At 71.8% G+C, this 16,298-nt stretch overlaps 3 protein-coding genes across 7 annotated transcripts in view; all 3 read left to right on the top strand.

Moving 5' to 3' along the window:
- Positions 1–8,686, top strand: part of LOC135415177 (inosine-5'-monophosphate dehydrogenase 1-like) — a 56,755-nt gene extending 48,069 nt beyond the window's left edge. For 4 of the 5 annotated variants that reach the window (XM_064656815.1, XM_064656814.1, XM_064656813.1 and 1 more), the window contains 4 exons: positions 1,014–1,030; positions 6,275–6,838; positions 6,917–7,009; positions 7,716–8,686. In XM_064656815.1, the coding sequence (XP_064512885.1) occupies positions 1,014–1,030; positions 6,275–6,838; positions 6,917–7,009; positions 7,716–8,686 (1,645 nt within the window). Of the gene's footprint in view, positions 1–1,013; positions 1,031–1,311; positions 1,942–6,274; positions 6,839–6,916; positions 7,010–7,715 lie in introns of those variants that run through there. The other variant, XM_064656817.1, reaches the window with a different exon arrangement.
- LOC135415200 (collagen alpha-1(I) chain-like) lies at positions 8,551–11,925 on the top strand. Its single transcript, XM_064656856.1, has 2 exons — positions 8,551–9,720; positions 9,763–11,925. Exons 1-2 carry the CDS (start codon positions 8,769–8,771, stop codon positions 10,422–10,424), a joined length of 1,614 nt encoding a protein of 537 aa, XP_064512926.1. The 5' UTR covers positions 8,551–8,768; the 3' UTR covers positions 10,425–11,925.
- A 90-nt stretch (positions 11,926–12,015) lies between these two features.
- The window catches only part of RBM28 (RNA binding motif protein 28), an 8,958-nt gene continuing 4,675 nt past the window's right edge, over positions 12,016–16,298 (top strand). Inside the window, 5 exon segments of the mRNA XM_064656918.1 lie at positions 12,016–12,747; positions 13,620–13,816; positions 13,818–13,886; positions 15,081–15,156; positions 15,267–15,399. Of these exon segments, the coding sequence (XP_064512988.1) occupies positions 12,384–12,747; positions 13,620–13,816; positions 13,818–13,886; positions 15,081–15,156; positions 15,267–15,399 (839 nt within the window). The 5' untranslated portion in view covers positions 12,016–12,383.

Below are 16,298 nucleotides of genomic sequence, written 5' to 3'. Positions count from 1 at the left end.
TGGGTTTTGGGGAGGCTGGAGATGGTTGGGGATTTTGGGGGTGCTGGGGTGGGTTTTGGGGAGGCTGGAGATGGTTGTGGGTTCTGAGAGTGGTTTTGGGGGTGCTGGGGTGGGTTCTGGGCAGGGCTGTGGGCAGTTGGGGATTTTGGGGTGCTGGGTGTTGGAGGGAGCTGGGGGAGGTTTGGGCACAAGGCCCCACTTCAGAGGTCCAGGGGGCTCCCAGTTACCCCAGTTTGGGGGCACCCAGTTCCCCAGTGCTGGGGGCAGGGCTTGTGTGGGGGCGGGGCTGGAGGGAGGGGCTCCCTTGGGACCCTTGATGGTTGGCCAACTTGGGGGGCGCTGCGATTGGCTGGTTGAGGTGCTGCTGGGCTGTGATTGGCTCACCAAGGCACTGGTGGGCTGTGATTGGCTGGTGGAGGTGCAGGTTGTCTGTGATTGGCTGGCTGAGGTGCTGATTGGTTGGCTAGGGTGGTGGTTGGCTGCGATTGGTTAACCAGGGTGGTGGTTGGCTGCGATTGGTTGGCCATGTTGGTGATTGGCTGCGATTGGTCAGCTGCTTGAGCTGCTGATTGGTTAATTGTTGGTTGGCTGCTTAGCTGACCAGGACACTGATTGGTTGGCTGGTGGCTGGCCAAGATGCTGATTGGCTGTTTGAAGTGCTGGTTGGCTGTCATTGGTCGGCTGGTTGGTTGGCCAGGGTTCTGATTGGCTGGACACGGGGTGAGCAGGGCTCTGATTGGCCAGGAGCTGCCAGCCCAGTCTGGGACTGGAACTGGGGGCACTGGGACCATCCCCGGGTCGGGTGGGGTTGGGTGGGGTCAGGAGGGCACAGGTGGGCACAGGTGACCCCAGGGCCAGGAGCTCTGGGCTCAGGGTGGGGTTTGAGGGGTCCCCGCTCAGGGTGGGGGTCTGGGGGGGCTCCTGTGCCGGGGAGGGGCCAGGGTGGAGGTGCCTGTGCTGGGGTGTCCGGGGTGCCCCCCATAATCCCCCCCCTCTCTCCCCCCACGCCGCAGCTTCACGGTCCTGCCATGTGAGTACCTGCTCACCTTCCCCGGGTTGGGGGGGCTCTTGTTGGGGGGAGACCCCCCTCTATCCCCCCAGATGGAGCTGGGGGGTTTGGGGGGCAGGGGGGGCACCCCCAGTCCCCTGACTGGGATCTGATGTGGTGCCGGTGGGGGTGGGGGGCAGGGGGGTTTGGGGGTTCCCCCAAGGGGGGGGTTTGAGGGTGCCACACCCCCCAGGTGAGGGTTGGGGTTTCCCCCCAGGTGATGTTGGGGGGTCCCCGCCTCTGACCCCCCTGTGCCCCCCCAGTGACGAGAGGCGGCTGCACTGAGGAGGGGCCCCCCCGGGCCGGTGCCCCCCGCCCGGAGCCCGCGGGGACCCCCCCGGCCCCCCGACACCGTCGCTGCTAATGCTGCACCAGGACCCCCGAAATGGAGGGACCCTCAACCCCCCCCGCCCCGAGCACAGGGGGGTGTGGGGACCCACAAACCCTCCTGGAATTGGGGGTGCGGGGAACCCCCAAACCCCCCCCGGGGCACCCCAACCCATGGAAGTGGGGGTGCAGGGATCCCCCAAACCCCCCTGGGCACCACGAGGCCGCAGGGACCCCACAAACCCCTCTGGACATGGAGGTTCAGGGACCCCATAAATCCCCCAGAAATGGGGTGCGGGGACCACCCCAAGCCCCGTGGGGACCCCCCCAAACCCTCCCTGGCACTGCAGAGCCTGGGGAGGGGGGTGTCCCTCTGTCCCCCCAGAGCGGGGATGGGGGGACCCCCCGAGCACCAAGGGGATGCCCCAGCACCAAGGGGACCTCCCAGTGTTCGGGGGGGACCCCACAGCACCCCGGGGACCCCACAAAGGCCTGTGGCCCCCCCCAGTGCGGGGGGACCCCCGACTCGCTGTATCCAGGGGTCAATAAAGTCACGGAGCATCGGAGCCTCTTGGGGTGGCCCTGGGCCTGCTCTGGCCCTGCCCCTGGCCCTGGCCCTGTCCCTGGTCCTGCCCCTGTCCCTGGTTCTGTCTTTGTCCCCATCCCTGTCCATGGTCCTGCCCCTGTCCTTATGCCTATCCCTGGACTGGCCCTGTCCATGCCCGCTGTCCGTGCCCACTGTCCGTGCCCACTGTCCATGCCCGCTGTCCATGCCTGCTGTCCGTGCCCACTGTCCGTGCCCACTGTCCATGCCTGCTGTCCGTGCCCACTGTCCGTGCCCACTGTCCGTGCCCGCTGTCCGTGCCCACTGTCCATGCCCACTGTCCGTACCCACTGTCCGTGCCCGCTGTCCCATCCCTGTGCCCCCCCTGTCCCTGCTGGTGGCACAGGGCGCACACGTGTGACGGGGTTGGCACACACGCGGCACGGGGTGACACACGTGCACATGTGCCAGGGGTTGGCACACGCGTGTGGCACAGGGTGGCACACATGGCAGGGCCCGGCACGGCCCGGGGACAGCCCTGTCACCCTGGGCACAGCCGGGCGGGGGCCGCGCACCCGGGCACGCGTTTGCACCCCACGGTGTCCCCCCCACGTCCCCTCCGTGTCCCCCCGGGCTCTGTGGGGGACCCCAGGGCTCGGGTGGCACCAGCGGGGTGCAGGTGGGACCCCAAATGCGGGACCCCCCAGATGTGGGACCCCCCCCAAATACGGGACACCAAATGTGACTTCCCCACAAGTGAGACCCTGCCTAGTGTGGGTCCCCCAAAATGGGAGACATCCCCCCAGTGTAGGGATGCCCAAGTATGAGACCCCCCAAATGTGGGCCACCCCTCAAGATGTGGGGCACCCCCGGATGTGGCTCATCCCCCCCAACTGTGGGGCCCCACTCAAATGTTGGACACCCCCCCCCAAATTTGGGAGACACCCCCCAAATGCAGGATATTCCTCTCTCCAAATGTGGGATCCCCCCTCCCCAAATATCAGATACCCCCAAGTGTGAGACCCCCTCCCAAACGTGGGACATTCACCCCCCCATGTAGGAAACCCCCTAAGTGTGGGACCCCCCCCCAAATATGGACCCCCTCGAAATGTGAGACCCCCCCAAATATGGGACCCCAAATGTGGGACCGCCTTAACCCGGGAACCCCCTGAGCTGTGGGACACCCGCCTCTAACTGTGGGAACCTCCCAAAAACCGGGACCCCCCCCCCAATCACGGCCCCCCCCTCCCTCCAGCCGCGCCGAGCGGCCCCACCGGGTCCCGGTGCCCGGGGGCGGGGGCTGGGGGGGCTCGGGGGGCCCGGGGGGTGGGAGGGGAGGGAGAGGAGGAGGAGGAGGAGGAGGAGGAGGAGGAGGAGGAGGAGTGGGGGGGGGCTCGGCCCGCCCCTCCCGCCGCTGCCGCCGCCGGGGCCGGGCCGGGGCTGGAGCCGCCGCCGAGGCCGGTGGGTGCGGGGGGGGTTGCGGGTTTGGGGGTGCGGGGGGGGCTGAGGGGCGGAGGGTGCCCGGGGTTGGGGTGCCCGGGGTGCGGGGGCACCGGGGTCCCGCTGCCTGGGCGGGGGGGGGATGCGATGGGCGCTGGTGAGCCGGGTTCGGGGGTGCGGGGGGGGTTTGGGGTGCCGGGGTTTGGCGGTGCGGGGGGTGCCCGGGGTTGGGGTACCCGGGGCTGCGGGGTCCCGGCTGCCTGGGGGGGGTGGTGAGCCGGGTTTGGGGGTGCGGGGGATTTGGGGGTGCCGGGGGGGTGCCGGGAGAGCGGGCTGGGGGTTGCGGGGGGTGCCGGGGGCGGCGGTGCCCGGGGTTGGGGTGCCGGGGGTGCGGGGTCCCGGGGGTCGCGGCGCTGCCTGGGGGCAGGGGGGTTTGGGGGGAGGTGAGCCGGGGTTTGGGGGTGTCCCCCCACAGCCCCCCCACGACTGGAGCCCCCCCCGTGACACCCCCGCGCGCGCTGTCCCCGCACACGCGCTCACACGCGCCGTCACGCGCGGGCACACGTGCGCGCGCACCCACGCGCGGGGGGGGGCGTGCGAAAGGGGGGGGCACAGGGGGGTGCACGGTTGGGGGGGCTCGGCTGGGGGGGGCACGGCTTGGGGGGGCACAGGGGGTGTGCAAGGGGGGCGTGTGCGGGGGGGACACGTGGGTGTGCGAGGGGGTTGAGAGGGGGCGTGCGGGGGGGGCGTGCTCGGCTCGGGGGGGCACGGGGGGTCGCGGGGAGGGCACACAGGGGGGCACGGTGGCAGAGCACCGGTGAGCGGGGTCGGGGTGTCCGGCGTGGGCACGTGGGTGGGTGTGCGGGGGCTGCAGGGTCGGGGGGCGGATAAGGGGGGTGTGCGCGGTCAGGAGTGTGCGGGGGTGTGCGGGGCGGGGAAGGGCTGGGGGGGCTGTAAGCAGGGGGGTGCGGGTGTGTACAGGTGTGTGCAGATGTGTGCAGGTGTGTACAGAGGTGTACAGGGGTGTACGGGTGTGTGCAGGGGTGTGCAAATGTGGACAGGTGTGGGCAGGTGTGTACAGGTATGGGCAGGTGTGTGCAGGAGTGTAGAGGAGTGTACGGGTGTGTACAGGTGTGTGCAGGGGTGTACGGGTGTGTACAGATGTCTACAGGTGTGTACAGGTGTGTGCAGGTGTGTACAGGTGTGTGCAGGTGTGTACAGACGTGTGCAGGTGTGTGCAGGTGTGTGCAGGTGTGTACAGACGTGTGCAGGTGTGTACAGACGTGTGCAGGTGTGTACAGACGTGTGCAGGTGTGTGCAGGTGTGTGCAGGTGTGTACAGACGTGTGCAGGTGTGTGCAGGTGTGTGCAGGGTGTGCACACCCCGCGCTGTGCCCGTGCCCGTGCCCGTGCCCGGCCGGTGTGACCCCCCCGCGCTGTCCCTGTCACACCGAGCCGGGGGGGGCGGGTGTGCGTGTTGGGGGCGCGTGCGGGTGACACGCACGGGGGGCACCGGGGGGGTCACGGGCACCGCGGTGTGGGTTCCCGATGGGGGGTGCGGGGTGTGGGTTCCCAATGGGGGGTGTCAGGTGTGGGTTCCCGATGGGGGGTGCGGGGTGTGGGTTCCCAATGGGGGGGGTCGGGTGTGGGTTCCCGATGGGGGGTGTCGGGTGTGGGTTCCCGATGGGGGGTGCGGGGTGTGGGTTCCCGATGGGGGGTGTCAGGTGTGGGTTCCCGAGGGGGGTGCGGGGTGTGGGTTCCCGACGGGGGGTGCCGGGGGAGCGGCGGGCTCGGGGGTGTCGGAGGTGTGGGGTGCGGGGGTGTCCTGTGGGGGATGGCGCGGCCGGGAGGTGCCGAGCGCGGGGGGTGGCGGGGCCGGGGAGTGTCTTTGGAGGGGGCGGCAGATCCGGGGGTGCCGGACGGGTGTCGGGTGCGGGAGTGCCCTGTGCGGGGGTGGCGGGTCCCCGCCTGTCACATCGCATCCGTCGTCCCCGCGCCGCCGCCGCCCTGACGGGCGCGGTGTCACCCCGCGGCGACAGCCCCTGTCACCGCGATTAGGGACCTGGCGCGGGCGGGGGGGCTCCGGGGGACCGGACACCTACGCGCGCCCCCGCAGCAGCCCGCGGGGGGGGCGGCCCCGTGTGCCCCCCCGTCCCCGTGTGCCACCGCGGGACCCGGGCTGCTCCCGTCCCCAAATGGGGGGCTCCCGCGTTCCCTTGGGGTCCTGCACGCCCAGGTGCTCCTGTCCCCTCCTTGGGATGCTCCTGTCCCCCCCGGCTACTCCCGTCCCCTCCTTGGGGTGCTGCTGTCCCCCCCGGCTGCTCCTGTCCCCTCCTTGGGGGGCTGTGGTGTCCCCCAGGTGCTCCTGTGTCCCCTTGGAGTGCTCCTGTCCCAAACTCGGGGTCCTCCTGTTCCCCCTTGGGGTGCTTGTCACCGCTTTGGGGTGGTCCCGTCCTCCCCCTCAGGTGCTCCTGTGCCCCCTTGGGGTGCTCCTGTCCCTCCCCTTGGGGTGCTCCTGTCCCTCCCCTGCCAAGTGTTCCTGTCCCCGCGTGCTCCCGTTTCCCCCCGGGCTTCTCCTGCCCCCCCGGGTGCTCCTGTCCCCAGGTGCTCCCGTCCTCGCCTTGCTCCTGTCTCGCCCCAGGGTTCTCATGTCCCCCCCCAGCTGCTCCTGTCATCCCCCCGAGTGTTCGTGGGACTGGGGGTGCCAGGGGAGGGCTCTGGGGGTGTCCGTGTCCAGGGGGCCTATGGGATGTCGGGGGGGTCTATAGGGTGCCGGGGGGGGCTATGGGGTTGGGGGTGCCGTGGGGGGAGTTATGGGATGCCGACGGGCTGGGGGTGCCGGGGGGGGCTCTCTGGGGTGCTGGGGGTTCTCTGGGGTGCCGTGGGGGGTGACACCCCTCTCACCCCTCTCTGCAGCCGCTCCCGCCGCCCCGATGTCCCCGAGGTCCCCCGTGGCGGGGGGGGCCGCCCCCCGCCTTCTGCTGGCCCTGCTCTGCCTGGCCCCCCCCGCCGCCGCCCCCCCGCCCCCCAGCAGCCCCCCCGGGACTGCCCCGGGCCCTCCCGCGCCCCACAGCGACCCCCCCGTCCTCTCCCTCAACCTCGGCCTCAACTTCAAGATCAAGGTGCGAAGCCAGGGGGGGCCGCGCCCTCCCACGCCCCCGGGGGCCCCCAAGACTCCGGGGTCCCCCCGGACCCCCGCGCCCCCCACCCTGCCCGACCCCGGCGATGAGCAGGGCTCCGCGACCACCCTGGAAGAAGCGGGGGGCTGGGGGGGCCCCCCTGGCCGGGGGGGTACGACCCCCGCCCCGGGGCGCCCCCGGGACAAGCAGCTGGAGCTGGACATCGCCATCGACCTGACGGCGGGGCTGGACCCCCCCGCGGGGCGGGCCGTGCGCCCCACGAGCCTCCTGGGGGGCCCCCCCGGAGCCCCCCGGCTCCTGCCCGGGCTCTCGGAGCTGGCCGGGAGGCTCAGCGCCGCCGGTGAGTGCCCGCGGTCCGCTGCGCCCCCCCGCGGCCCCCCCGAGTCCGAGGGACCCCCAATATCTTTGTACCCCCCAGGGTTCCTGTTTCCCACCGTGTCCCCCAAGATCGGCCCCGAGGGGGGCAACGGGTCCCTGGAGCTGGAGGAGCCCGGGAGCGGCGACGAGCCAGGTGGGGGGGAAAGGGGGGGCTGGGGACGGGGGGGCCGAGAGCGTGGGGGGGCCTGGGGAGTCCCGGGGGGCTTGGCGGGATGGGGGGGTCCGGTGTTTGGGGTGTCCTGGGGGTTTGGGGGAGATCTGGCGGAACGGGGGGTTCGTGGGGTTTGGGGGTCCTGAGGTTTGGGGGGTCCTGGGGCAATGGGGGGGGCCCGGGGCAAGGGGGGGTCCTGGGCGTTGGGCGGGGCCGGGGGTAAGGGGGGGGGGGGCTGAGTGCTGGGGGCATCCTGCGGTTTGGGGGAGTCCTGGGGGGATCGAGGGTGCCCTGCTTTTGGGGGGGGGGCGGGGAAATAGGAGGTTCCAGGGCAGTGGGAGGGGCCTGGGTTTTGGGGGGAGCCTGGGGGAATGGGGGTCCGTGGGGTTTGCGGGGGTCGGGGAATTCTGGGGGGCCTGGGCTACCGGGGGGATCCGGGGGAAATGGGAGGGTCCGGGGGTGGGCGGTGCTGGGGCACAGAGGGGTCCTGAGGTTTGGGAGGGGGGTTGGGGGCAGCCTGGATGGGTGGGGGGGTCCAGAGGGTTCAGGGGGTCTGGCCACCCCCAAAATCCTCTGTGGGATGTGGGGGCTGTGTCTGAGCGGCACGGGGGAGGCCTGGGGGGGACAATGGGGGTTGGGGGCGCCCCCAGGATATGGGCCCCCCCACCCTGACCCCTCTCTCCCGCAGCCCTCCCCCGGGGCCGCCAGTCCTCCCGGGGGGCCGCGCCCCCCCCCGCCGCCGCCTCCGCCTGCACCCCCGGATCCGCCTGCGGCTCGGGGGGGCCGGACCCCCAGAGCCCCCCCGCGCCCGCCTTCTCCTGGCCCCCCCACTTCATCCCCCTGGACACCCCCTGGCCCGAGGCCGCCGCGCTCTGGGGCGCGGCCTGGGGGGGCCACGTCTACGGGGCGGGGGCCGCCTTCACCTTACTGGGCTTACTGGGCGTACTGGCTCTGCTGGGGGGGCGCCGGCCCCCCCTGGCGCGGGTCCTGGGGGGTCTCCTGGCGGTGTCGGGGTTCGCCCGCGCCTTCCCCCTGTTCTTCGACCCCTACGAGGTGGGGGCGCGGCTGCCCCCCCCCGCCGCGCGGCTCCTCTTCGAGCTGCCCTACCCGTGCCTGGGCTGGGGGCTGGCGCTCGCCCCCCCCGCCAGGGCCGTGCCCGTGCTGGGGGTCCTGGCGGTGCTGCACCTGGGGGGGGCCCTGGGGGCGGTGGGCGCCGTGGCGGCTCTGGGGGGGCCCCCGGCGCTGCTGCTGCTGCCGCGGGCGCTGTTCGGGGCTCTGGCGGCCGCGCTGGCTCTGGGGGCTCTGGGGGGGCTGCGGCGCTGCGGGGGGGGGCCGCGGGAAGCGGGGGGGGGCGCGGACGGGGGTCCCGCGGCTGGTGGGGGCGGCGGGCGCCGCGCTGAGCGCGGGGCTGCAGCTCTTCGGGGCGCTGCAGGTCTGGGGGTGGGGGGTGACCCCCCCCCCGGGGCCCTGGGCCTGGTGGGGGCTCCAGCTCGGGGGGCGCCTGGCCGAGATCGCCATGGGGGCGGCGCTGGCGGCCCTGGCGCTCGTGGCCCCCCCGAACCGCCGCGGCACCGCCGGGGACCCCCCGGAGCCCCCCGAGGGCGGCGGGCGGGGGGGGGAGGAGGCGGGGGGACCCCCCGAGTCCCCCTTCGAGTGTGACGGGGACCCCACGGCCGGGTACCGACCCCCCTCCCCCATCGACCTGCGCCGCTCCATCGACGAGGCCTTGGGAGCGCCGGGAATGTTCCGCATCGGGAACGGCGGCATCGGGGGCGCCGGGAGCGCCGGGAATACCGGGAATACCGGGAATACTGGCGGCGGCGTTACCAGGAGCACCGGCAACGCCGGGAAGGCCAAGAACAACGGGATCAGCATCATCGGCAGCTCTGGGAAAACTGGGAGCAATGGGAGCACCGGGATCAGCGTCATCAGCACCACCGGGAGCACCGGGAGCACCGGGAGCACCGGGAACACCGGCACCAGCACAACAGAGTTACCGGGGGTCGGCACAACCCAGGGCACGGGCACAGCTGGGGGAACTGGGATGGGCACAACTGGGGGAACTGGGATGGGCACAACTGGGGGAACTGGGAGCGGCACGGCTGGAGCACTGGGAACCACCACAGCCGGAACACCAGGAACTGCCACAGCCGGAACACCAGGAACCACCACAGCTGGAACACCAGGAACCACCACAGCTGGAACACCAGGAACTGCCACAGCTGGAACACCGGGAACCAACACAGCTGGAACACCAGGAACCACCACAGCTGGAACACCAGGAACTGCCACTGCTGGAACACCAGGAACCACCACAGCTGGAACACCGGGAACTGCCACAGCTGGAACACCAGGAATCACCACAGCTGGAACACCAGGAACTGCCACAGCTGGAACACCAGGAACTGCCACAGCTGGAACACCAGGAATCACTACTGCTGGAACTGCCGGGACCGGCAGCACCGGCACCGAGGGGGGTGACACAGCCGGCACAGCTGGCACAGCCAGTGCACCTGGCACTCATGGCACAGCTGGCACTCATGGCACAGCTGGCAGAGCTGGCACAGCCAGTGCACCTGGCACTCATGGTACAGCTGGCACAGCTGGCACAGCGGGCACAGCCGGTGGGACGGAGCTCAGCCTCCCGGGCCCTCTTGGCACAACTGGGGGCAGCGGAACAGCAACACCAGGAACTGGCACCACCGGCACAGCTGGCACAGCTGGGACACAGGTACCAGGCACCACGAGCACTGCCGGCACAGCTGGCACAGCTGGGACACAGGGTCCTGGCACCCCTGGCACAGCGGGTCCCAGCACAGCTGGCACAGCCAGCACACAAGGTCCCACCAAACCTGTCACACCTGGCACCCCTGGCACCCCTGGTACCCCTGGCACCCCTGGCACAGGGGGTCCTGGCACCCCTGGCACCCCTGGCACAGGGGGTCCTGGCGCCCCTGGCACCCCTGGCACACGGAGTCCTGGCGCCCCTGGCCCAGCGGGTCCTGGCACGGCTGGCACGGCCGGCACAGCCGGCACACGGGGTCCCGGCACGCGGGGTCCCCCCCCCGCCCCCCGCCCCTCTGCTCTGTCCCGCGCCGCCTCTTTGGGGGGTCCCCCCGCGGGGTCCCCGGGGGCGAGAGGGGGGGCCCGGGGAGGGAGCCCGGGGGGGGCCGAGGACGCCCCCTCCCCCCGGGGACTGGCCCGGGGGGACACGACCCCCAGCACCCCCCCGCGGGGACCCCCCGGGGCAGCGCCCCCCCCGCTGCGACCCTCCCAGAGCTGGGCCGAGGGGACCCCCCGGCCCCCCCCCGCCCCCCAGGCCCACGGCGGGGGGGTCCCCGGGCCCCCCGGGGATGGGGACAGCCGCAGCCCGGGCAGTGACACCATAGACTTGTAGGGTGCGGGGGGCCCCCGGGGCGCCCCCAACACAGCCGGGGGGGCTGTGGAGAGACCCCGGCCCGGCCACCCCGGCCAGGGATCCCCAGGACCCCCCAAGTCCCTGAGACCCCAAATAGGGGTGACGACCTCGGGACCCCCAAATTCCTGAGACCCCCAAGTGCTGATGACAATCGGGGGACCCCCAAGATGTCCCCCCAGGTCCCCAAGACCCCCAAATACGGGTAACAAGCTGCCCCCCCCGTGTCCTTGAGACCCCCCAAGTGCTGGTGCCAATCTGGGGATCAACCACCCCCAGAGATCCTGAGACCCCCAAATACGGGTGACAACCTGGGGACCCCCAAGTCCCTGAGATCCCCCAAGTGCTTGTGACCACATGAGGGCCCCCCCAAGTTCCTGAGACCCCCAAACAGGGGAGACAAACTGCCCCCCCCAAATACCTGAGACCCCCAAATATGGGTGACAACGTGGGCCCCCCGTGTCCTGGAGACCCCCAAGTGCTGGTGACAATCCGGAGACTCCCCCCAAGCTGCCCCCCAAGCCCCAGAGACCCCCGAGTGCTGGTGACAAAATGCCCCCCCTAGCACCTGAGACCCCCAAACGCAGCCTGGGGACTGAGACCCTCGGGTGGGGGTGACAAACTGCCCCCCCCAGTTACCTGGGACCCCCAAAGAGGAGTGACAACCTGAGTCTCCCCGTGTCCTCGACACCCTCAAGTTCTGGTGACAATCTGGTGACCCCCCCAGGTCCTCGAGACCCCCCAAACACGGATTACAACGTGGGGACCACCCAAGTCACTGAGACTCCAGGTGCTGGGGGCAACTTGGGCACCCCCAGATGCCCCCGAGGGCCCCAAGCCCCCCAAGGTGGCAATCTGGGGACCCCCCAGGTTCCTGAGCCCCCCAAATGCAGGTGATAACCTGCCCCCCCCATGTCCTTGAGACCCCCAAGTGCTGACAATGACCTGGGGACCCCCCCAGCCTCCCCCCAAGTCCTGGAGACCCCCAAATACGGGTAACAAACTGCCCCCCCCATGTTCTTGAACCCCCCAAAGTGCTGGTGCCAATCTGGGGACCCCCCAGCTGCCCCCTAAGTCCCCGAGACCCCCAAATAGGGGTGGGAACATGGGGACACCCCAAGTCCCTGAGCTCCCCAAGTACAGGTGCCAATGTGGGGACCCCCAAGTCCCCGAGCCCCTCAAGTGCTGATGACAATCTGGGGACCCCCCCCAGCCCCCACACAAGTCCCTGAGACCCCCCAAATACGGGTAACAAACTGCCCCCCCCGTGTTCTTGAGCTCCCAAGTGCTGGTGCCAATCTGGGGGTCCCCCCCAGGCATCCCCCAGGTCCCTGAGACCCCCCCAATACGGGTAACAAACTGCTCCCCCCCACCCCTGAGCCCCCCAAATGCTGGTGACAATCTGGGCCCCCCAATATTCCCCGCGGCCCTCCCGGGCCCCCCAGTTCCTCCCCCGTGTACCCAATAAAGTGCCACGTGCGAAGGATGTGTGTGACCCCCCTGAGACCCCCGACCCCCCGGATGGACCCCTGAGACCCCCCAACCCTGGGGTGGGACCCCCGTGCCCCCCGACTCCCCAGATGGGTGCCCCAAATCCCCCAGACCCCCCTTCCCGTGGGACGGGCCCGCCGACCCCCCTCTCAACTCCCGTAGGGTGAGACCCTCGAACTCCCAGACCCTGTTATGGGTCCCCCAAGCCCCCCAGGCCCCCCCAGGATGGGACCCCCTGAACTTCCCTCCCGCAGGACGGGACTCCCCAAATCCCACAACCCCCCAGGCCCCTGATACGGGACCCCCGAGCCCTCCTGATCCTCCCGGATGGGACATGACCCCCCAAGCCCCCCGTGAGCCCCCGGGCCCCTTAATATGGGACCCCCGAGCCCCCCCATCCCCCCTTAGCCCCACTCGAGTGGGACCCCAACTTCCACCTGACCCCCTTTCATGGGATCCCCGACCCCCCTTGACTCCCCTCCCGCAGGGTGGGACCACCTGACCCGCCCGTCCCCCTCTGTCCCCCCCGATCCCCCCCTGTCCCCCCCAACCCCCCCCGTCCCCCCCCGCTCCCCGTCCCGGGTCCTCCTGCGCTGCAGTTCCCGCTCTCACCGCCGGGGGCCGCTCTGGCTCCGCCCCTCCCGGGGCCGCTCCGCCCCCCCCCCGCCCCGCCCCCGCCGGGCCAAGATGGCGGCGCCCAGCGCGCGCACGGTGCTGGTGCGGGGCCTGCCCCCGAGCGCCACCGGGCCGCTCCTCGAGAGCCTCTTCGGGGCCCTCGGGCCGCTCCGCCGCTGCTTCGTGGTCACCGAGAAGGGTCCGCGCCGGGGGGGGCCGGGGGAGGATCGGGGGAGGGGGTGACAGGCGCTGGGGGGCTCTGGGAGTGGGTTCCGGGGTGGCCGAGGGGTGGGAGGGGAGTTGGGACCGGGGCTCGGGGGGGCCGAGGGGGACGGGAGGGGATTCCGGGAGCTCTGGGGGGGCCGGGGGTGCGCGGGGCTGGGGGTGAGGGGCGCTGCAGGGGGATGGGAGCGGGTTTTGGGGGGGCTGAAGGGATTGGGGGCGGAAGGGCCGCGAGGGGGTTGAGGGGATTTGGATCGAGAGGGGCTGGGGGGCTTGGGGCCAGGGTTTGGGGTTAGAAGGGGCTAAGGGGGCTGGGACCACAGTTTGGGGGATCTGGAGGGATTCAGCCGGGGTCTCGAAGGGCTGGGAATGGGACCCGGGGGGTCTGAGGGGGGCGGGGGGGAGGCTGAGACTGGGGTCTGAGGGGTCTGGGGGCGTTGGGAGTGGGGTTTGGGGGAGGCCGAGTTCTGGGGTGCGGGGCCTGGGGGGGCCTGGGGGGCCTGGAACCGGGATTTGGAGGGGAGCTGAGTCTGGGGGGCTGGGCCGTGGCCAGGGCTGGAAACTGGGGGGCTGGGAATTTCTGGGAGGGGGACAGGAGTGGGAAGGGCAGGACTGGGAATTTCAGGGAACAGGCATTTTGGAGGGAGCAGGAATTAGGGGAGACAGAAGTTTGGGAGTTAGGAACTCGAAGGGGCAGGACTTTGGGGGTGCAGGATGGGGGGGTCTCAGGGCTGGTTTTGGGGGTCCAGGCGGGTTTGGGGGGGGCTGTGCCGTGCCAGGCTGGGGGGGGACGATCCGTGAGGCCGTTTGGGGGGCTCAGCCCCTCATTGCCCCCCCCGGCCCCCCCAGGCTCCCCGAAATGCCGCGGGTTCGGGTACGTGACCTTCTCGCTGCCCGAGGACGCCGGGAGGGCCCTGCGGGACCCCCCCGAGCTGGGGGGGCGGCCCCTGGGGGTGTCCCTGGCCCGGCCCCGCCCCAAGAGGGACAGGGGGCCGCGGGGGGGGGCAGGAGGGAGAGGGCGAGGGGGGGGAGTCCCCCCCAGAGCCCCCCCGGCCGAAGAAGCCCCGCCCACCCTCCCGCAAGGCCCGGCTCATCCTGCGCAACCTCAGCTTCCAGGTGAGGGACCCCCGGGACCCCCGGCACTCACAGAGACCCCCGGGACCCCCAGCACTCACAGGGACCCCCGGGACCCCCCAGGACCCCCAGCACTCACAGGGACCCCCCGGGACCCCCAGCACTCACAGGGACCCCCGGGACCCCCAGCACTCACAGGGACCCCCGGGACCCCCCAGGACCCCCAGCACTCACAGGGACCCCCCGGGACCCCCAGCACTCACAGGGACCCCCCGGGACCCCCAACACTCACAGGGACCCCCGGGACCCCCTGGGACCCCCAGCACTCACAGAGACCCCCGGGACCCCCAACACTCACAGGGACCCCCCGGGACCCCCAGCACTCACAGGGACCCCCCGGGACCCCCCGGGACCCCCAACACTCACAGGGACCCCCGGGACCCCCTGGGACCCCCAGCACTCACAGGGACCCCCGGGACCCCCCGGGACCCCCAACACTCACAGGGACCCCCGGGACCCCCTGGGACCCCCAGCACTCACAGAGACCCCCGGGACCCCCAGCACTCACAGGGACCCCCCGGGACCCCCAGCACTCACAGGGACCCCCCGGGACCCCCCGGGACCCCCAACACTCACAGGGACCCCCGGACCCCCTGGGACCCCCAGCACTCACAGGGACCCCCGGGACCCCCGGCACTCACAGGGACCCCTGGGACCCCCAACACTCACAGGGACCCCCTGGGACCCCCAACACTCACAGGGACCCCCAGCACTCACAGGGACCCCCATGACCCCCAGAGACTGTTGACATACACCCCCAGGGACCCCAAACAACCCAGGGACCCACCCCAGTGCCCCCTGACACCCCCAGGAACCCAGACACCCCCAGGGACCCCCCTTCCCCAGAGATGCCCCCAGGCCCCCCAGCACCCCCCAGATCTCCCCCGGGGTCCCCCCAGTGCCCCCTGTTTCCCCATTGACTCCTTATTCCCCAGGGACCCCCCTCCCCACCATCCCACAGACCCCCCATGCACCTCCCCAGCCCCCCAAGGACCTACGTGCTCCCCAATGCCCCCAGTGCCCCCAACCCCCTGGGACCCCAGATTTGTGATTTCCCTCATGTTCAGGCACTCAGGGGCCCCCAGTCCTCTCAGAGACCCCCCCTGTGCCCCCCAACCTCCCCTGACACCCCCCTTGTGCCCCCCAATCCCTCGTGACCCCCCGTGTCCCCCCCAGTGCTCCGAGGACGAGCTCCGGGGTCTCTTCGCTCCCTTCGGCCCCGTCCTGGAGCTGAACATGCCCCGGAAACCTGGTGAGACCCCCGGGCTGGGGCCCCCCGGGCCCCCTGACCCCTTTGGGGTGCCCCCCCGGCCGGGGGCTCCCCTGGGGGGCTCATGGGCTCACTGTGGGGGGCTCTCACAGACGGGACCCCGAGGGGCTTCGCCTTCGTCCAGCTCAGGAACGTGCAGGAGGCGGCGGCGGCGCTGGGGGGGCTCAACGGGGCCCAGCTCAGAGGTGGGGGGGCTGGGGGGGCTCAACGGGGCCCAGCTCAGAGGTGGGGGGTTTGGGGGGGCTCAACGGGGCCCAGCTCAGAGGTGGGGGTTTGGGGGGGCTCAACGGGGCCCAGCTCAGAGGTGGGGGGTTTGGGGGGGCTGGGGGAGGCTCAACGGGGCCCAGCTCAGAGGTGGGGGGGCTGGGGGGGCTGGGGAGGCTCAACGGGAACCAGCTCAGAGGTGGGGGGCTGGGGGGGCTCAACGGGGCCCAGCTCAGAGGTGGGGGGTTTGGGGGGGGCTGGGGGGGCTCAACGGGAACCAGCTCAGAGGTGGGGGGCTGGGGGGGCTCAACGGGGCCCAGCTCAGAGGTGGGGGGGCTATGGGGGCTGGGGGGGGCTCAACGGGGCCCAGCTCAGAGGTGGGGGGGCTGGGGGGCTCAACGGGGCCCAGCTCAGAGGTGGGGGGGCTGGGGGGGGGCTCAACGGGGCCCAGCTCAGAGGTGGGGGGTTTGGGGGGGCTCAACGGGGCCCAGCTCAGAGGTGGGGGGTTTGGGGGGGCTCAACGGGGCCCAGCTCAGAGGTGGGGGGTTTGGGGGGGCTGGGGGAGGCTCAACGGGGCCCAGCTCTGAGGTGGGGGGGTTGGGGAGGGTCCTGGGGGGGCTCAGTGGGAGGGGGATCAGAACTGGAGGGTCGTGGGGGGTCCCAGGGGGGTTTGGGGGGTGCTGTGGGGGCTCAACAGGACCAACATCAGAGGTGGGGGAGGGAGGGGGATTGGGGGGTGCTGGGGGGGTCCCAGGAGGGGGCTGAACATGAGGGGGTCAGAGGTTTGGGGGGTCCCAGGGGTTGGGGGATGCTGATGGGGTTATGGAAGGGGGGAACATGGGGTGGGGGTCTCTTGGGGAGTTGGGGGACATGGGGGGGTCCCTCAGGAACGGGGGGCACTGACCCCTCCCTCGTGCCCA

The sequence above is a fragment of the Pseudopipra pipra genome, chromosome 5, assembly GCF_036250125.1.
Source record: "Pseudopipra pipra isolate bDixPip1 chromosome 5, bDixPip1.hap1, whole genome shotgun sequence".
Classification (NCBI taxonomy): Eukaryota; Metazoa; Chordata; class Aves; order Passeriformes; family Pipridae; genus Pseudopipra; species Pseudopipra pipra.
The sequence above is the reverse complement of the archived record's forward strand: the minus strand, read 5'-3'. Positions and strand labels throughout refer to the sequence as shown.